The 17,775-nt window shown below is 35.9% G+C and overlaps 1 protein-coding gene across 1 annotated transcript in view; it reads left to right on the forward strand.

Annotated features, from left to right (window-relative positions):
- The window catches only part of LOC107585524 (O-acetyl-ADP-ribose deacetylase MACROD2-like), a 570,464-nt gene that overhangs the window by 443,871 nt on the left and 108,818 nt on the right, over nucleotides 1-17,775 (forward strand). The window contains exon 8 of the mRNA XM_016272570.1: nucleotides 7,140-7,170. Within this exon, the coding sequence (XP_016128056.1) occupies nucleotides 7,140-7,170 (31 nt within the window). The remainder of the gene's footprint in view (nucleotides 1-7,139; nucleotides 7,171-17,775) is intronic.

Below are 17,775 nucleotides of genomic sequence, written 5' to 3' on the forward strand. Positions count from 1 at the left end.
GCGCTGTACATTCACTCCCCCCACCTACAATTCCTGCCGGTAAGGTTACGAGTCCGACTCTCTAACCATTAGGCCACGACTTCCCCTCAAATAACATTGGTAAATAAAGCGAAATGTTATAATGTACAAACAATATACACGATACCTAGCATATAGGCTATTTTGAACGGTTTCAGAAGAAAACAAGAATGAAAAATAAAAGTTGCTAAACAAGCCTAATTCAATGTGAAACTGAAAGCAAACGCCGTTCTTGCGCAGCCTACCTCTCTCATTCGCCATTAATCCAATTAAATGTGTCCATATTTGCAATGCATTTGAATGCTAAACTATTATGTAAGCCAGGCTTACTTAACGCGCTTAAAAACATCCTCGTCACATGAGCAAATGTGTCTGGCCCAAGCTCAGGCTGAACGGCACGGATTGTACTACTCGCAGTACACACTATTTAAATTAACCAGTGTATATATATGTTTGGTTGACTGTATGTTATTCTGATAATGAACAGGCTGCAACGTTTGCAATGCTGTATGTGTGTGCGTGAGGCGCCGGGCGATCAGACAGCGGAAATAAACAACAACAAAATTCTCCGTCATTTTTGGTCATACAGATCATTCGAAACTGCAATGTGTTTACTTTTATTTCTGTCATCTCGGTTTCCTTTCCGTGGACTTTTGTAGAGCGCCGCGCCACACAAATAGCCTGTGAACCAAACTCAGCATCATATCTCTCAGTCTTTTCCTTTCGTTTTGTTAATCTGTTAATTAGGCTATTTAAGTCAAATATTTCGCATATTCATTCATTTTATATATAGACTATGATTTAATAAAAACAGATTTTGTTATTTTTAGTTAAACTTAATTTTTGTTGCTTGTCCGCCACCTTTTTTTCTCTCTCCGATAGCTTAGTGTGGCACCAGTTAATAGCACCAACTATTTCTCCATGTTGAGTGTTTGGTGTCGCACATATTGCACCTGACTATGCTTTCTTATCCTTTTCTCCAATTAACTGAAAAAAAGGAGTGTGTCCATCTCACAAATGTAGAATCCATCTCTGCAGTCATCTCAACCATCTAATTCCAGCAACAGGAAATAGACAAACTATTTTACCCGCAGAATATTTTCTCTGGTGCTGTTTTGCGGTGTTGGTAAATTCACCACTTAATTTTGAGTTAAAATGTTGTTGTAACTTGCGTTACTGAGATTGTAACGAGTAATAATATAACCCAAATTGTATTAGTAATGCGTTATACTACTGCGTTACAGCAAAAAGTAATATACTACTGTAATATTACTTTTGTAATGCGTTACTCTCAACACTCATTATGATTATGAGCAATCAGAGCCTCTATTTGCACACATGAAAGAGTTTCTACACAGCTAGGCCATGCCAAGTGCCCCAGTCCAAGTCATGGTACGTCCTCTCCAAATGGCTTTGTTACCTTAATGGATATGCTTAAATAAAAGGATTTAAGATCTGCTTTGAGATTCCACCTTCTAAAAGTGGATAATTCCTTAATTAGAAGGATGTCCTGGGGGGTGTGCGTGCAAATAAAAGACTCTTGGAGGCTTTCAGAAGGTTGTATCAGTGGTTCATCTGTACCAGTTTAGTTCCATCTCTAATCAAACACATCTGAACCGGATAATCAAGGTCTTTGGGCTCACCTGATTAAAGCAAGACATGCTGGTGTGGGGTTAAAGATAAACTTTGCAGGGTGAAAGAGCATCTTTCAGACTTAGTAGGGTCAATGGGTTGATATGTTTGACTAGTCATCCCAACTTGTCAGTTAGTCAGCTAGTAAATTCATCTAGATTTAGTAACACTTTACAACAAGGCCTCATTTGTTGCTATTATTTCCATGATCTAATATGAAATAATAATGTACAATACATTTTATATACTACGTAGTATTATTTATATACTGTTATAGAATTTATTAATAGTTTGAATTAGCTTTTTTTATTTTAAATTTTAATGTTAGTTTTGGCAACTTTGCTTTTGTCATTTTCTTTTGTGTTTTTATTTCAGCTTTAGTAATTGTAATACTATTTATTTTAGTTAGTTGCCAAAGCAACATTTCATAATTATTATCATAATGATAACAACACTGCAGGGCATTAACTAATGTAAACAGATACTGATCAATTTTTGATTTCGAAAATGTATTAGTAAACGTTGAAATTAATATTAAGACTAATGCATGCCATAGAAGGATTGTTTATTACTAGCTCACGTTAATGTAGTCAACTAATGTTAACAAATGAGACCTTTTTGTAAAATGTTACTTTATATATATATATATATATTTAGCAGCTGTAACTGTTAGACTGTCAGCAGTGTCTGTTTTATGCAGAATCTATGATGTCTGTTTTATAAAATTAACGTTTATTGTTATTTTAGCTGAGTTATGTGTTGAATAGTTGTCAGTCATGCTATTGAAAGTTGTGCTTAGTGTTTATATAGGGCTAAGAAGAGTGTTTGATCTGTGTCAGGCGTCCTCCTAAAGCAGTCTGATTATACATAGACTTGTCATTCATTCATCCCACCAACTACTCAATTTTGAAAATCCCTACTCTGATCACCCACATAAACATATAACATAAATGGCACTACAGCACTCTGCAGCATGACATAACAAGCACAGAAATGCAGAAACTGTATTTGGCCTGTTGATGCATGTAAACACAGAAATATGTTCAATTAAGAGCTGCTCTTAAACCTATTGGGAGTTCCAGCAAAAAAGGGTGTCTATTATAAATAACAATAATAATCTTAATAAACAACCTGAAGAACACAAGAAGAAATGATTGATTAGAGAAGAGCGGTTGCAGAGGAATTGTTTCCCTTGTGACCGATTTCAACATGCTACTGCAAGCAAATACACTCAAAACACAATAAGCAGGCAAAAGCAAGTGGGCCGTAAGCCTGATTCGGTCCTAATGAACTGACAGATCAGAAATAATAATCCAGCCGCAGGACCATAAGTCACTGCAAAGGTGTAATAATGTCAGCCTTGTTAATTAAGGCAGTGGTTTGATATAAATGCACCGGTGTAATATATATAAACAAGAGTTGCTGGCCATGGTTGTAGTGGCGTAACTGTGCCAAACTAAATCAACTAGTGAGTTGTGGGCTTCTGTTTTTGTGTATCCTGCTGCACTGTGAAGCAGTTATCACCTCCACCAGCTAGAAATGATTAGTCACACACACCAACTGTGTGTTTTTGCTCACAGAACTCAATAGCGAGACTGTCTCTCTGCTCTTTACATATAATTGCAAGGGATTTAGAAATTGTACATCCAAGAATATTATCATTATTGAGTATTCAGTCAATGTGTGACCCTGTAAAACCAATAGATCCATGTTCTTCCTTGTTACTTTCTGATGATACTTTTTGCTCTATTAAGCCAGTACAGTGGGTGAAAGGACAAATATGCTGGGTATCATCTAATGTGTTTTATCTGTTGCTAAGGGCCAAACTGGGAATTATTGGAATGTTTTTAATTGAAAATTGTTTATAATTGATTTTGCTGATAGGACATTTGCCTTTGGGATAAAAATTCCAATACAGATTAAATATTTGATATAAATTCCAACATTTATATACATTACAATCAAATATATTATATAAGGGGTAACAGATATCATTCAAAAACTATTATTAGTATAGTCTTAGTAGTTGTTATTGTTCTTAATGATGATGATGATAATAATACCAACATTCTTTTTCTTCTTATTAATTGTAAAAATAATTGTGATAACACCAATAATAATACAAGTTTGAGCATTTTATCGGTTTTCTTCATTATTATTATTAACATTAATAAATCAACACACACAAAAAAAAATGTTGTGAATGTAAACATTAGTACACATAGGTAAAGCAACTTTCCCAACATGTCACTTTTGTAATGTGCCATATTTCTGAGTGAAACTAAATATTTAAAGAGAAAAATGTAGTGTCTGACTGGATTTTATCCATCTGTTTTGATTTTATTGAGATAATTAAGAATTAAGACCAGGAATGAATTTAGAAAGTAAATGGTTTAAATGTTGCTTTCATGTTGATTTCACATGAAGTAGCCCTGGTATCACCAGAATGACATTCCAGCATGTTGGACAGTTCTAGCATGCCGTTGTGTGTATGTTTTTTGAGCAAGTCTTTATTGAACCCCGCAGGGACTCAGGCGAGTGTGCTTACATTGTGTTGAGCCGAGCAGCGCTCTAAAAATGGCCCTCCTTCGCTGCTCATCATGGGGAATTTGAGCCCAAGCGAGATGTACACCTGGAAAGGTCAAAGCTTTAGTGAAAGACTCAGCTGAAATATTGATCTTGACAAGCAGTGCTTTGACACAACCCTGTAAAATAATAACCAGCCAAACAAAGCCCCTCCTCTCTGGGAAAAACCAGAAAGAAAGTACCAAAACATCAGGGAAAATATGAAAGTACAGTCTGGTATCAGGTGAAGCACGTATGCAGGATAATGCCCCATCATCTGCCGTACGGTCGTATAATGTTTTTATTGTTGCAGTAAGTTATGGTTTATAATCAGAGGTACACAGCTCAGCAGGAGTCTCATCTGTTCCTCATTGCAAAGCTCAACTGCCTTTGATTTGTACAGCTGTCACCTGAAATTATATCATCGTTGTTTTGTGTATTTGTTTTTCCTCTAATGTTCTGTTAGCGAAGCTTTATTGCAATTACAGTCTGCTTTGTGCTAAAGCTCTCATCGCAGCACAAAAGCTCATTTGATATGGAAAATACCTACTTTTAGCACTTCAAACATTTTTAAAACAAAGCCTTATTAGCAGCTTTTAGAGTGTCATTAAACAGCGTCTGGCCCGGTCAGAGCGACGTCAACAAATGCCGCTCGCACTGGCATTCACACCTTTTTAACACTCACTTTATTGTCGAATGGTTACTCCTGTTCTAATCTAGATCCAAACAAACAGAAATTATAGCGAAATTTGCATTTGTCATAATGCTGCATTAACGCAGTGGTCACACTTTGTTTTTTGTGATAAATGCTATGCTAAAGCACAGATTCAGCTGGTTTGTGGAGACAAATGAGAGCTTTGAATAAATATCTCCTCTTTACTGTTTATTAATATACTAAAAATGATGAATGTGCTACGGGGTGCGTGGAACGCGGTCGTATGGAAAAATGATGGTTGTTGCAGCTCTAAACCTGCTCTTGAGTAATACATCTGGTGCAAAGTGCCTCAGAGCCAGACCTATTACAGTATGGTAAGTTTTTAATCTTTAAAAAAATATGGCCATAAATATCGGAGTCTTTTTGGAGCTGGTCTTTTTTGTTCCATGGTAGAAAAACACTCACGCACCTGTTCACAAAATTATATATAATTTATCATTGAATACTGAGACCTAAATAAACATCACTTCATTCACATTTTTATTAGTTTTTTGGAATGCAGGTAATTAAGGACATTTTTACACTTTGGACAATTTATTTTCTCTAATGTCAAAATCTCAGAGCAACAAATGAGATGTCATCATGTAACATCTTGACTAGAATATGGTAATGTTAACATAGATTTGCTTGTGATGGGACCAGAAATGTACACGAGAGATAAAGGGTCTCAGATTTCATATTCTAGAACTGACCCTAAATCAGGGGTTCTCGCCCTGTTCTTGATCAGTGAGTATTTCTCAGAAAGTTTTCATGAACTTTTAATTAATTTAGACCGTTTAAAAACTTTTTGGAGCATGACCCAAGGTTTTTTTGTTTTGTTTTTAAATCTTGTTTTTAAAATGCCTTATTTTGTGTTCTGTAGAATAAAAAAAAAAAATCGACAAGAGGTTAAGTTCATCTTTGCTCACGGGTCACATAGTAACCTACATTTCACATGTATTTGCATATGTAGATCTTGCGTACAGTAAAATTGATTAAACATTTCCAAATGTTTTTTGAGTGTTTTTCTATTGAGTTTTTACCAATTCATGTATATTTAAATCTTTCATTCACTTTTTACTCATGTGCCAAATCCACAACTGAAACGAGGCAAAAAGACACTTTGGGATTATCATGTTCACCTGCACTGGCAACACTTGCCACAATGGGTTGTTCTGCAGTTTGTAATTTTCCTCAGAAATTATGACAGTTCAGAGCTCCATCATCTTAACAGATCCAAACATTTCCCAGTGGCTCCAATCTAAGGCCCCATTTACTTTTCAGAATTATCCAGAATATTGTAAAGGCCATGAGTGGATCATTTATCATTTTCAGGAGTATTGAAATATTGTGCACATTTTCTGGATGTCTTCTACAGACTGACATACTTTTCCCAGAGGCCATCTCTCATCCAGCTACTATATGTGTCCTGACATACTGAAATATGGCTGTGCCTTAATTAACTGTCAGATTAATTAGATCAACACCAGACGACAGGCAAAATGTTGCTTTTGAAGTCTCTCGCTAGGGGAAGTAAATCGAAATGGATCCTTCTCACTGGGTGCGTGTCAAAAGCAGGTGGCGAAGCCTACAGGTGGGGATATCACTGTTATTGTATATGGCAATATGTGTTATCTCAAACTGATTTAGGTGGATGTCATGTCTGCGTGTCACGTCGCGTCAAAGCACTGCTCCAAATGTAAGCGCTCTGTCTACCCCAAATGGAAGAAATGCTAATTTCATCCTTTTCTTTGAAGCCAAAGTGTTTCTATAGCCTGGAGATCCACAAAAACAAACACGTCTGCTCAGTAAAAAGCAACGCCCCATGTCTTTAGGCTTTTTAATATATATTTGATGATTGCTGTAAGCTTGCATTAGCAGTTATTCCCACTGGCTATTAATGAAACATTCGACATTCACTAAACGTCAAATTTCTCTGAAACACCATTCACAGAGTAGAATTTCATAGGGGTTGACTTTAAGGAAATTCATGCATGTTATCAAATTGCAAGCTTAGCAGGAACTGGAAAGAAACAACAACTCAAGGCTGAAAACTGTAAAGTTGGGCTCATTTCATTGCCTGCTCCTCTGAACTGTATACATTCAATGACTAACTTCTGATTCTAAGGCGGTTTTCTTCTTCCTGATTAGGTTTGGGTCAGAATTTATGTGATTTTATATGAATTTAATTTCAGAGTTGGCTTACGTTTTGCTTTTTTTTCTATTACAGGCCTTTCCATGCATATCGACAGGAATTTATGGTAAGGAAAATGTCTATTCATCCTCTAAACCTTTTCAGTGTAGGTATATGAGTGATTCTGAACGTGTGCATGAAGAAGCATGTGTGCGGTTTAGATAGCAACTTACATGTATGCTGGCAATGCGTGCGTATAATGTAGAAATGAACGAGCCGATGATGAGCAAATTACCTCTACAATCTTTTCATGTATTTAACTTCTCCCAGCCTTACTTTCATTTTCAAAATTGTCTCTGTTTTTTTAGAAAGAAGTATGTTGAAGTCTGCAAATATGCATAATGTGCCTGATGTGTGTGTATGCTACCGTTCAAAAGCTTGTGGGTAGTTTTTGATAGATAGTCCACAAGAGAAAGTAATAGTTGAATTTATAAAAATGACCCGTTCAGAAGTTATGCTTGCATACGCTTGATTTTTAATACTGTGTTGTTACCTGGATGATCCACAGCGGGGGGTTTTTTTGTAATAGTTGTTCCCTTGTTTTAGTCCCTTGTTTGTCCTGAACAGTTAAATTGCTAAATTATTTGGTTTTTGGCAAAATATGGCAAAATTACTTTTGCATATTTGAACCCTTTCCTACAATGACTGTATGATTTTGAGATCCATCTTTTCACTCTGATGACAGCTGAGGGACTTACATGCCACTGCTACAAAAAAGTCTTCAGAAAAATTCTCCAGGTCCTGCAGATTCTTCAGTTTTCCAGCATCTTTTGCATATTTGAACCCTTTCCAGCAGTGACTGTATGATTTTGAGATCCATCTTCAGAATCAGAATCAGAATCAGAATGAGCTTTATTGCCAGGTATGTTTACACATACGAGGAATTTGTTTTCGTGACAGAAGCTTCCACAGTGTAACAGAATGACAGTGACAGAACAAAAAACACAGATAATAAAAATAAAAAGTAAATAAGGAATAAAAATATATAAATTGACAATTGTGTGTGCAGGTATATTACAATAGACAGTTTTTGTATGTACAGGTACTGTATATTATGTGCAAATTTGAGGTGTAGGCTGAGTATGAGTGTTAGATAAATAACACGTTGAGGACAGTTGAGGGACTCAAACGCAACCATTAAAAAAAGGTTCAAACACTCATTGATGCTCCAGAAGGAAACACATGTTACAGAGATGTTTTACCTTGGTCTCCCCTACTGTATTAACTTACTAATTAATAATAATAATAATAATAAAAATATATATATATAAATATAATTTATTGCTGTGATTCAAAGCTGACTTTTTAGCAGCCATTATTTTAGTCTTCAGTGTCACATGATCCTTCAGAAATCATTCTAATTTTCTGATTTGGTCCTCAAGTAACATTTCTTCTTATAGTCAAAATTTAAAATAGGTGTGTGTGTGTGAATGATTTTCTTTGTAACATTATAAATATATTTACTGTCGCTTTTGATCAATTTAATGCATCCTTGCTGAATAAAAGTATCCAATAATTTAAAAAAAACTTTTGAACAGTAGTGTATAATGTACTTGTGTGTATGCGCAAGATTCTGCCTCAAGAAAGTGCCTTTGAGATCTCAGCACTTCAGAAAGAATGCAGTTATGTTTGATTCAATAAATAATCTGCAACCTGCCTCTTCTGCACTGTGTAATTGTTCAGATCATCACAGAGAGAGAAAGCATTTACTCTGAAAGCAAGAAGAGCGCTCGGATATCATGATCAAAGAGCTAATAACCTAGAATACTTCCCGAACCTGATGTTTTCTTGTTTCTTTTGGCCAAAATAGACCGTAAACGCTCATTTAGGAGGGAAATTAATTTCATACGCTTGAGCTTTCATATGCTACCTTGGCAGTCATGAACGTTTGTTTTTAAAACATTCTCAAATAAGCTGAAGGAACATTTGCTCTCTTCCTCAATGTGAATAAGCTAACCAAGCGAGACAAACACAATCCATGTGGCCACACCACCAGATTAACCAGCCCCGTCCACCCTGATCCAACATGTAGAACTGTCACTCAACCAACCGAAGCTGACAAGCCATCTCTCTTTTTTTTGCTGCATCATGGGAGCTGAGGTCCAGGCTGACAGATGATCGGGGTACAGAGGGTAAGGCGGAAAGGGGTGGTTCTGTGGGGTTGGAAACATGGACAGCAGGCAGGTAGAAAAATGAGGCCTCACTCCCAGCTGACAGTCCAATCCCTCAGCCCACACCATTAGCACAGTTAGAGCTTTCACACACATGGCATTTTGGAGGAGATGCCACCCATAAACAAACTAGCGCCTGCTGCCAGCAGAGGGGTTGGATAGTATGATAGAGGTTATTAAGTCCGACGCTCATAGCCTATCAATCAATGCCACGAGAGACGGGTTAAAATGGGTTATTTCTTTTTTAGAGAGGATGGGAAGGACTGGCAAATCTGTCAGTGTCTTACATAGTGCGGACACAGGAAAAGCACTGAGGTGGACAAAGGTTGCGTCATCCTTTACCCTGTCTGGATCTATCATTCACTTTTTTTCCCCCCTGGGTGTGCATTTGGTTCATTAAAAGCAAATTTGTTAGTGCCATGTTTTTTTTGTTTTTTTTAGATTAAAGTTATACAGTATAAAGCTCATTTATGAAATTTTAAATAGAAATCTTACACCCCTATTATGAATCTGAAAAAAAGCTTCAACTTTATTCTAGTAAGTTTGATATGATTCTCTAAATATTAATGTTTTAATCTTGTAATGTTCCAATTTTATTGTAAAAAAAGGAGTATTGAGATTATTTTCAAAACTTTTTTATATTTATTTTTAAAATGTTATTTTATTGTGGCATTAAAATTGTATTGTACATAAAGAAAAGTTTTAATTCACTTTTTTTCCCCCCTGGGTGTGCATTTGGTTCATTAAAAGCAAATTTGTTAGTGCCATGTTTTTTTTGTTTTTTTTAGATTAAAGTTATACAGTATAAAGCTCATTTATGAAATTTTAAATAGAAATCTTACACCCCTATTATGAATCTGAAAAAAAGCTTCAACTTTATTCTAGTAAGTTTGATATGATTCTCTAAATATTAATGTTTTAATCTTGTAATGTTCCAATTTTATTGTAAAAAAAAAGGAGTATTGAGATTATTTTCAAAACTTTTTTATATTTATTTTTAAAATGTTATTTTATTGTGGCATTAAAATTGTATTGTACATAAAGAAAAGTTTTATTTTTGTATTCATTTTATTTATTTTTAAATGTAAATATTTTTTAAATGTAAGCTTTCTATTATATTTAATATCATTAAATATTTTAAACATAAAAATGATAAGTCTGTTAATGCTGTAAGATTGGTGAATAATAATAATAATAGTTATTATAACTATTAATATTGTCCCCAACCTCACTGCATCGTACAATTTTTGTATGGTAGCTACAGTGTTAACATCTGCCATTCATGCAAACATTTACCCAATAACTCACACATGAAATAGACAAAAGTTAAAAGTTTCAAAATCATTATAACTTTATACAGAAGAAGAAAAATACTTTATATCCTGGGGGAGGGAGGAATCGTTTTTATTCTTCTAAATCAGTTGTTCTCAGACAGACAGAGAACTGTACTGAGCATGTGTCATTGCTCTTACCTGGTATTTGATCACAGATATTTAGTGTTACTGTTGTCCTCGGTCTCAGTTATTCCAACTCTGACAACTCAAAGATGCTGTTCACAACATCTGTGTGTAAGATTCATATCAGGGAAACTCAAATCCAATAGCCTTGAACCCCACAAGTTAATTTTTCCATTTTTATTTTAGCCTGCAGAAAGAGAGAGTGTCAAAAAGGAGAAAACTGCAATTACATTTGAACCATTCAGGCATCTTAACAGCCTCCTCCTTACGGCGCTGTCACAATCTGTCATGATATATCCAGCCCTGCCTTTAGATAAACAACAAAGAGAAAATGAATTAGACGCCGGTTCATCTTTCACCGAAGCCTAGAGGAGAAAAACTCACTCTGTGCCCATGAGGTTTAACTGCCTGATGACTTTGTCAAGGAAAAGACAGGGGCTGTCTGACATCAAAACGTGTCACTCATTAGATTACTGTCATCGCCATTTGAAGAGAGCTCTTTATTGCCTCATAATCCAGCTCATTGGGGTATATTGACTTCAAGCATTCATCACCATATCAAGGACTGGTCATTTAAGGTTTGTGTACACCTGGTGATAAGGCATGATTTATTATTTATTTTCTCTCAGAAATCCACTGCGAAGACCTTCCCAAGGCCTTGTGGAGAAAAATATAAGTCAGTTTAATACAGTCAAGCTCTATGGACATATCATAGTAAGAAGAAGAGAGGGATATTTGATATTAGACATAGGCCCCGTCCACACGGAGACGTGTTTAGCTGTATACGCATACATTTTGTGTCGTATAGGCGTTTCGTCCACATGGATCCGGCGTTTTGGGAGAGTGAAACCAATATTTTTTAAACCGGGTCCCAGAGTGGATAAATCTGAAAACACCACCTTTGCGTTTTCATGTGGACCGCGAATCCGTATATTTTCGGAAATGATGACGTCATCAGCCCACGTCTCGCCTCTAGTCAGACACCGCTACGTCACGTAACAGCAACAAAAACATGAACAAACACTGAACGATTGCATTAATAAACTAGGTGTCGGTGTGGATGCAGATATTTCTTGAGACGTGTGGGGGGGTATTGGATAGGGAAAGCTCTGGCTTCGTGTGGACGTAGCCATAGTTTGTGATGGTTATATATATATATAAACATAAACACACAGGGGTTAATGACAGGCAGTCAGACAGACAAAATATGAAATATGTATGTAAGTTTACATATTTCATTATTTGATATTTTATCTGGCTATCATTCTAAAGGTTATATACCTTCCTACTTGACTTTTTAAACAGTTTTCAAACTTTGAATTGTAATTCTACATTCTACCTTTTTGCTACACTGTAAAAAAATGTTTACTTGTAAATAAAACAAAGATTATTAGAGTTTGGTTTACATGAAAATACTATTTCAGTTTTTCTACTTCAAGATTTCGCATTAACTTTAGTGTGTTTCTTTCCATTTCTTTGTAATTGTGATATTTACTAGCAATTTCTGAGTGAAAATTGTTTCAACACCTTTTTTATTTTCAGTGTACCTCACTTCAATTTCAGAGATAAATTAAAATTTAAAAGCCATTTTCAATCAATTTCTGAATGGTACACAACCCTGCTTGACAAATATTTACCCGTAAATGAACAAGAGGTGTGTTGACACTGAGATTTTTTTCGTTTTAGCCTGCAACTCTGGTGGTGTGAGATAGGTAGCTGTAATCCAGACAATGCATCCAAACGGCTGTTCAGGATCAGCCAGGGTCAGCCGACTAAGTGTCTTCACTCAGTGATTCCCCTGTCCATCTCTGTAGTGGGTCAGGGCCGAACCCCTTATCTCTTTACCTTGATATCGTACAGGTTTTCCTCTCAGGATAGTGCTGTAGCGAGGTTTATGCTGGGGAGTGGAAGTGTGAATACAGGCTCAGGGAGGGAATCTTTTATGATCACATACTGATGTAGGGTTATATCAGCACAAGCGGGAAAAAATCTTAGCATTGCATCTAGGGAAACGGATGAAAGTTTAGTGTTTTACACTTTCATGGTTTTATCATTGTCAAGATTGACACTGCTCGCGGATGTTTTGAGGGTTGAGGACATATTTCAGAGATCACAGTTGTTTGAGCAGAATCTAAATCTACGGCCCTACAGCAACTAGATTTTATATTTTAGCTGAGCTGTGAACTCGCAGTCTGAATTGAATGTGACATGAGAGAAAGATTGGGAGCAGTAAGATGGTAAACAGGCAAGAAATGTCAATTGCATGTGACAACAGTAGACAAGAGTATGTCATTTTTCAGCTAGTGATGTCTGATTCGTAAACAAGTAGAGTTTGATTTCTTTTTTATGAAGTGTTTTATGAATCACTCTGAATAAACTCACTAGTAGGGGTGCTCCGATCAGGATTTTTGAGGCCGATCACAGAAAGCAGTATCTGCTGATACGATCACCGATACCGATATTTTTAAAGCCTTATTTTTATAATGTAGAATTATCTATAGTAATACTCCAATCAGGAAGTTTAGACATTTATTCAGGGCTTGAATTTCATTTTTGAAAATGAATTCCCCTCTTAGGTGACTCTTGTTTTTTTTTATTTGAGGGGTGGAGGAGAGCATTCTTTAGAAAATGCATTTTTCAAAAATGTATATTTATCTCACCTAAATGTTCGATCATGCAGTGCATTTTTGTTTTTACACTCGTGCAATTGTTGCACTATAGCTTACACACAGCACAAAAAAGTTGCTCAAGCAAGTGGCAAAACATTTTAAATACTTATCACAAATATTTTAAATTAAAACTTACCGTTGACAGAAACCGTCAGCTCTACTGCCTTTCCTTTTGCTTTTAAATCTTTATTACAAGCAATCCTGCGTTCATAAAGAACTTTGTTTTCCTACCTCCACGAGTGCCATCTATTATTGCCTTATTATCTAAAAGTGCTCTTTTCCTTTAAAACTAGCCGACAAGCCATACGTGTTGACTGTGAAAGACAGTATACTTTAATTATATGCATTTATGGTGTAATTACTACATTTTCGTTTTCATATTTACCGCAAATGTGCTGTTACTTTAATTCAGTGCTTGCAGCGCAGGAAAAATAGACTCGGTGCGGAAACAATCTCTGCACTGCTGCAGACGCACTGCTCCTGGAACACACTGCCGGACCGCAACCGTGAACCTGGCGTTATGTGTGTGCACTGCGAGTGTGCATGAGCGCATGGTCTCCAGAAGAGTGCGCAAGCGCTGAATGGTTTAAACACTGGCAAGTATTAAAAAGAAATGCAATTTATAAACTTTAGTGACGATGCTACATCCTTATTATCTAAAAGTGCTCTTTTCCTTTAAAACTAGCCGACAAGCCATACGTGTTGACTGTGAAAGACAGTATACTTTAATTATATGCATTTATGGTGTAATTACTACATTTTCGTTTTCATATTTACCGCAAATGTGCTGTTACTTTAATTCAGTGCTTGCAGCGCAGGAAAAATAGACTCGGTGCGGAAACAATCTCTGCACTGCTGCAGACGCACTGCTCCTGGAACACACTGCCGGACCGCAACCGTGAACCTGGCGTTATGTGTGTGCACTGCGAGTGTGCATGAGCGCATGGTCTCCAGAAGAGTGCGCAAGCGCTGAATGGTTTAAACACTGGCAAGTATTAAAAAGAAATGCAATTTATAAACTTTAGTGACGATGCTACATTGCCTCGATTGTGCAAGTGACAATTCCTGTGTCAACTGTGCAGCGTGCAGCTCGCTTATAGTGCAGATGCGATGTGATTTCAAGCCATTTGAGAATTTTGAGAGGGAAAGAGAGAGCGCGTGTGGTGATTCACTCACGCAGTTTGTGAAAGTATGTCCCACAGAAGGTTTTCACATTACTTTAAGAGTTATTTAATGAAGAAATATGAATTGCACCTCACCTTCAGCATAATAATTATTTTACGGTCTGCATGTCATGCCAAACCTCTCATGGCAGGAGCGTCATCAGATTGAGATCGTTTTTTTGAGATCGGCCTTTGAGACCGCCGATCAAACAACCCAAAGCGATTATCGGCCGATAGTGATCGATCAATCGGAGCACCCCTACTCACTAGTTATCGGTCTGAATAATAGAGATACTGTATGCTGAATTAATCAGACATCCAGACAGCCCAGAGTTAGCAACTGACTCCCACACTGAACATCAGATCAATAGTGAATAGTTCTGATGCTAAATTCTGATTGGATAAGTCGATGAGCTGAAGCACTTTCATTATTAATGTAAAGTTATAATGTTGCTTTGGAACCGTAAATAGTTAGACTACAGAGCTAGTCTTTTTGTATGTATATATATATATATATATATATATATATATATATATATTTCTGATTATTAATACTAGGGTGAATCTCATAAAGAGGTTTCCAGGTTATATTTCACCTCAAAAATCAAAAGAGTAAAAAGAAAAATTTAGTAAATGTAGTAAAATTTTGAATAAAGAAAACAACTGTCAAGATTATATTTATTTATTAATTTATGTTTTTTTATTTGTTTCCTGTTTGTTTGTTTAATTTGTTGTTTTCATTTTTGTTTAATTAATTTCAGGTTAATTAGTTTTACCCAATTCTCATTACTTTCTCATTATTCTAATTATTCATTCTCATTCTATTAAAACAAAAGATTAATATATAATCATATATATTATACAAAAATAACTGTTACAATAATGTGGCTAATCATTAAAATATATATATATATATATGAATTACTTTGTACTTACTCATGTTGTTAGGCCCAGATGCAGTGGGAGGGTTGATTTCACATTGGAAAACAACAGAATGACCATAGGAAATGCTGCTGCGGTGTATGTGTGTGTGTGTGTGTGTGTGTGTGTGTGTGTGACATGGTTTAGTGAAAAGTAAATGTTAGGGGGTAATTTTAGCATGTAGGACAAAAATGTCACCACCAATACATGGCTTTTCGAGGTCACACACTGACAGGCCTGGTTTGGCCATCTATATGTGTGTCTATCCATTTTTGGATTTGGGTCACATCTCCATAAGATTAAACCCCCGTTTACACCAGCATTATAATTAAAAATCTGCTGCTAGTCTTCTGCAGTACTGTATAGACCATTCACTAAGAAGCACATGTCTCTCTGAACCTTCATCCACTAGCTGACACGTTCAGCTTCTTACGTTTGTACCCACGGGTCCGTTTGGAAACATGTCCTAATGATTTGGTTGGACGTCACCTTCATCACTTTCTTCGGTCCTTCCAGGTCCTGCAGTTCTGGCTCAGCTGTTTTTGGTTTATTCTTGGGGCAAAAGTTCTCCATGTTAATTATTTAGTAGCTTCTACCAGTGTCCATTCAAACACAGTTTGTATAAATGTAACTTGACGTTGGAAAACAGCTAGCTATACTGTATGTTTGTAGATGCATTCTTACCTATAAAGTTAATCATTTTAGATTGGCTCAGATCCATTTTTTTAAACACAATGGCAATCATTAAAATGTGTTTTATGATGTTTTCATTCAGTAACAATTTTATGACTTTAATTAGTTGATTATAGCTTTTATGGAGGAATATCAGATCTTCTTTTAATGAAGCACATAATATTCTTCCATAAAGCAGTAATAGAGTTGGGAATTAAATTATTTGACTAGATATCGATGAATATGGCACCTTCAGACAATAACAGACAATACGTCTCATCCACTAAACTATAATTTCATAATTTCAAAAATTTATAATTTTTTTTATTATTATTATATTATTAGTTGATGCAACATAAACTAAAGTTGCAACCTGACTTTTCCTTTAGTATTTGGCAGACCTCTTCGCATTGCTTTATGGGTAACCAGTTAAACTCAGGTGTGCACTATAAATCAGATTGCATTATGGGTACACAACAGTGAACTATATATGGAATGAAATTGTTCACTAAGAATTTGAACAGCACTACAAAATGCTGACACCCTATATAGTGCACTGTAGAGTCTCTCTCCCTCTCTTGTAAAGTAAAGGAAATCCCAGGAGCCCTCATCAGCAGCCCATACACTGGTGGGCATCCATCAGCTGACAACAAATCTTTTTGAGAAATATTTCATTGTGACCGTGAAACTGTATTTTGCATTATTTTTATGCCAAAATATATTTTTGTCCCTATATCAACTGAATTATTTAGTTGTTTTTCCTTGTGTATGTATATGTAGCATCATACTCATGATTAGCCTTGACCAACAAACAAAACAAAACAGATTTTATTTGTATTGTTTATTATTTACATTTGGTGGCTCAAAGACAGACTCAGTCATTTGTTTTTCCTTAAAATTAGTTTTTTTACAAAATAAAGAAATGAATAGCACTTTTTTTCCTCCTCTCACTGTTTGAGAAAAGAACATTTTTATACTGTGCTTTTTAATATAAAGTGAAGTAAGGTTTCCTTTATGATTATTTGATTAAACATGCTGAGATGTTTTAAATCTCACAGCGCTTTTGTGCATTTTTCGTGATTGCTATGCATAAAGCTTATACTTGACTGCATTTTTTATATCTCTCAAAAGTTTTGCTTTTCTGTGTATCCACTGTAGCATGCATAGTTGCATTTTCATCCCACAAAAACTCCTGAATCCAAAGATTTGATGTGTATCCACTAAAAAGAAAAAATCCTTCCCATGGAGGATTTCCTTGTAGTTTGAGATGAGTCCGACTGAGATGTTTGTGTGGAGAGGGCATCTCTCAGACATGTATGGAAAATGCGAGACATTTGATCAGAGGAACCTCTCAGTGAGCTTTGACTGTTAACTCGATTAGCTCTGACCTCTATATCTCTACAGACAGACATAACACGGCTCTCATTGATTCTCTTTTTTTTATCTTTCTGTATAATTAATGTCCGTGAAGCACAAGTCAATTTACATTAAAAACAGAAATGCACTGAAGATGTGATATGAACATGAGTCTAGTGCCCTCTGCCATGTTTTCTGCCCTTAAGACATTGTGATATGCATCAGCGTTCTCTCATAAGGACGTGTGAGTAACAAGTCTGTGA

This window comes from Sinocyclocheilus grahami, unplaced genomic scaffold (genome assembly GCF_001515645.1).
Source record: "Sinocyclocheilus grahami isolate Dianchi unplaced genomic scaffold, SAMN03320097.WGS_v1.1 scaffold71.1, whole genome shotgun sequence".
In the NCBI taxonomy this organism is placed as follows: Eukaryota; Metazoa; Chordata; class Actinopteri; order Cypriniformes; family Cyprinidae; genus Sinocyclocheilus; species Sinocyclocheilus grahami.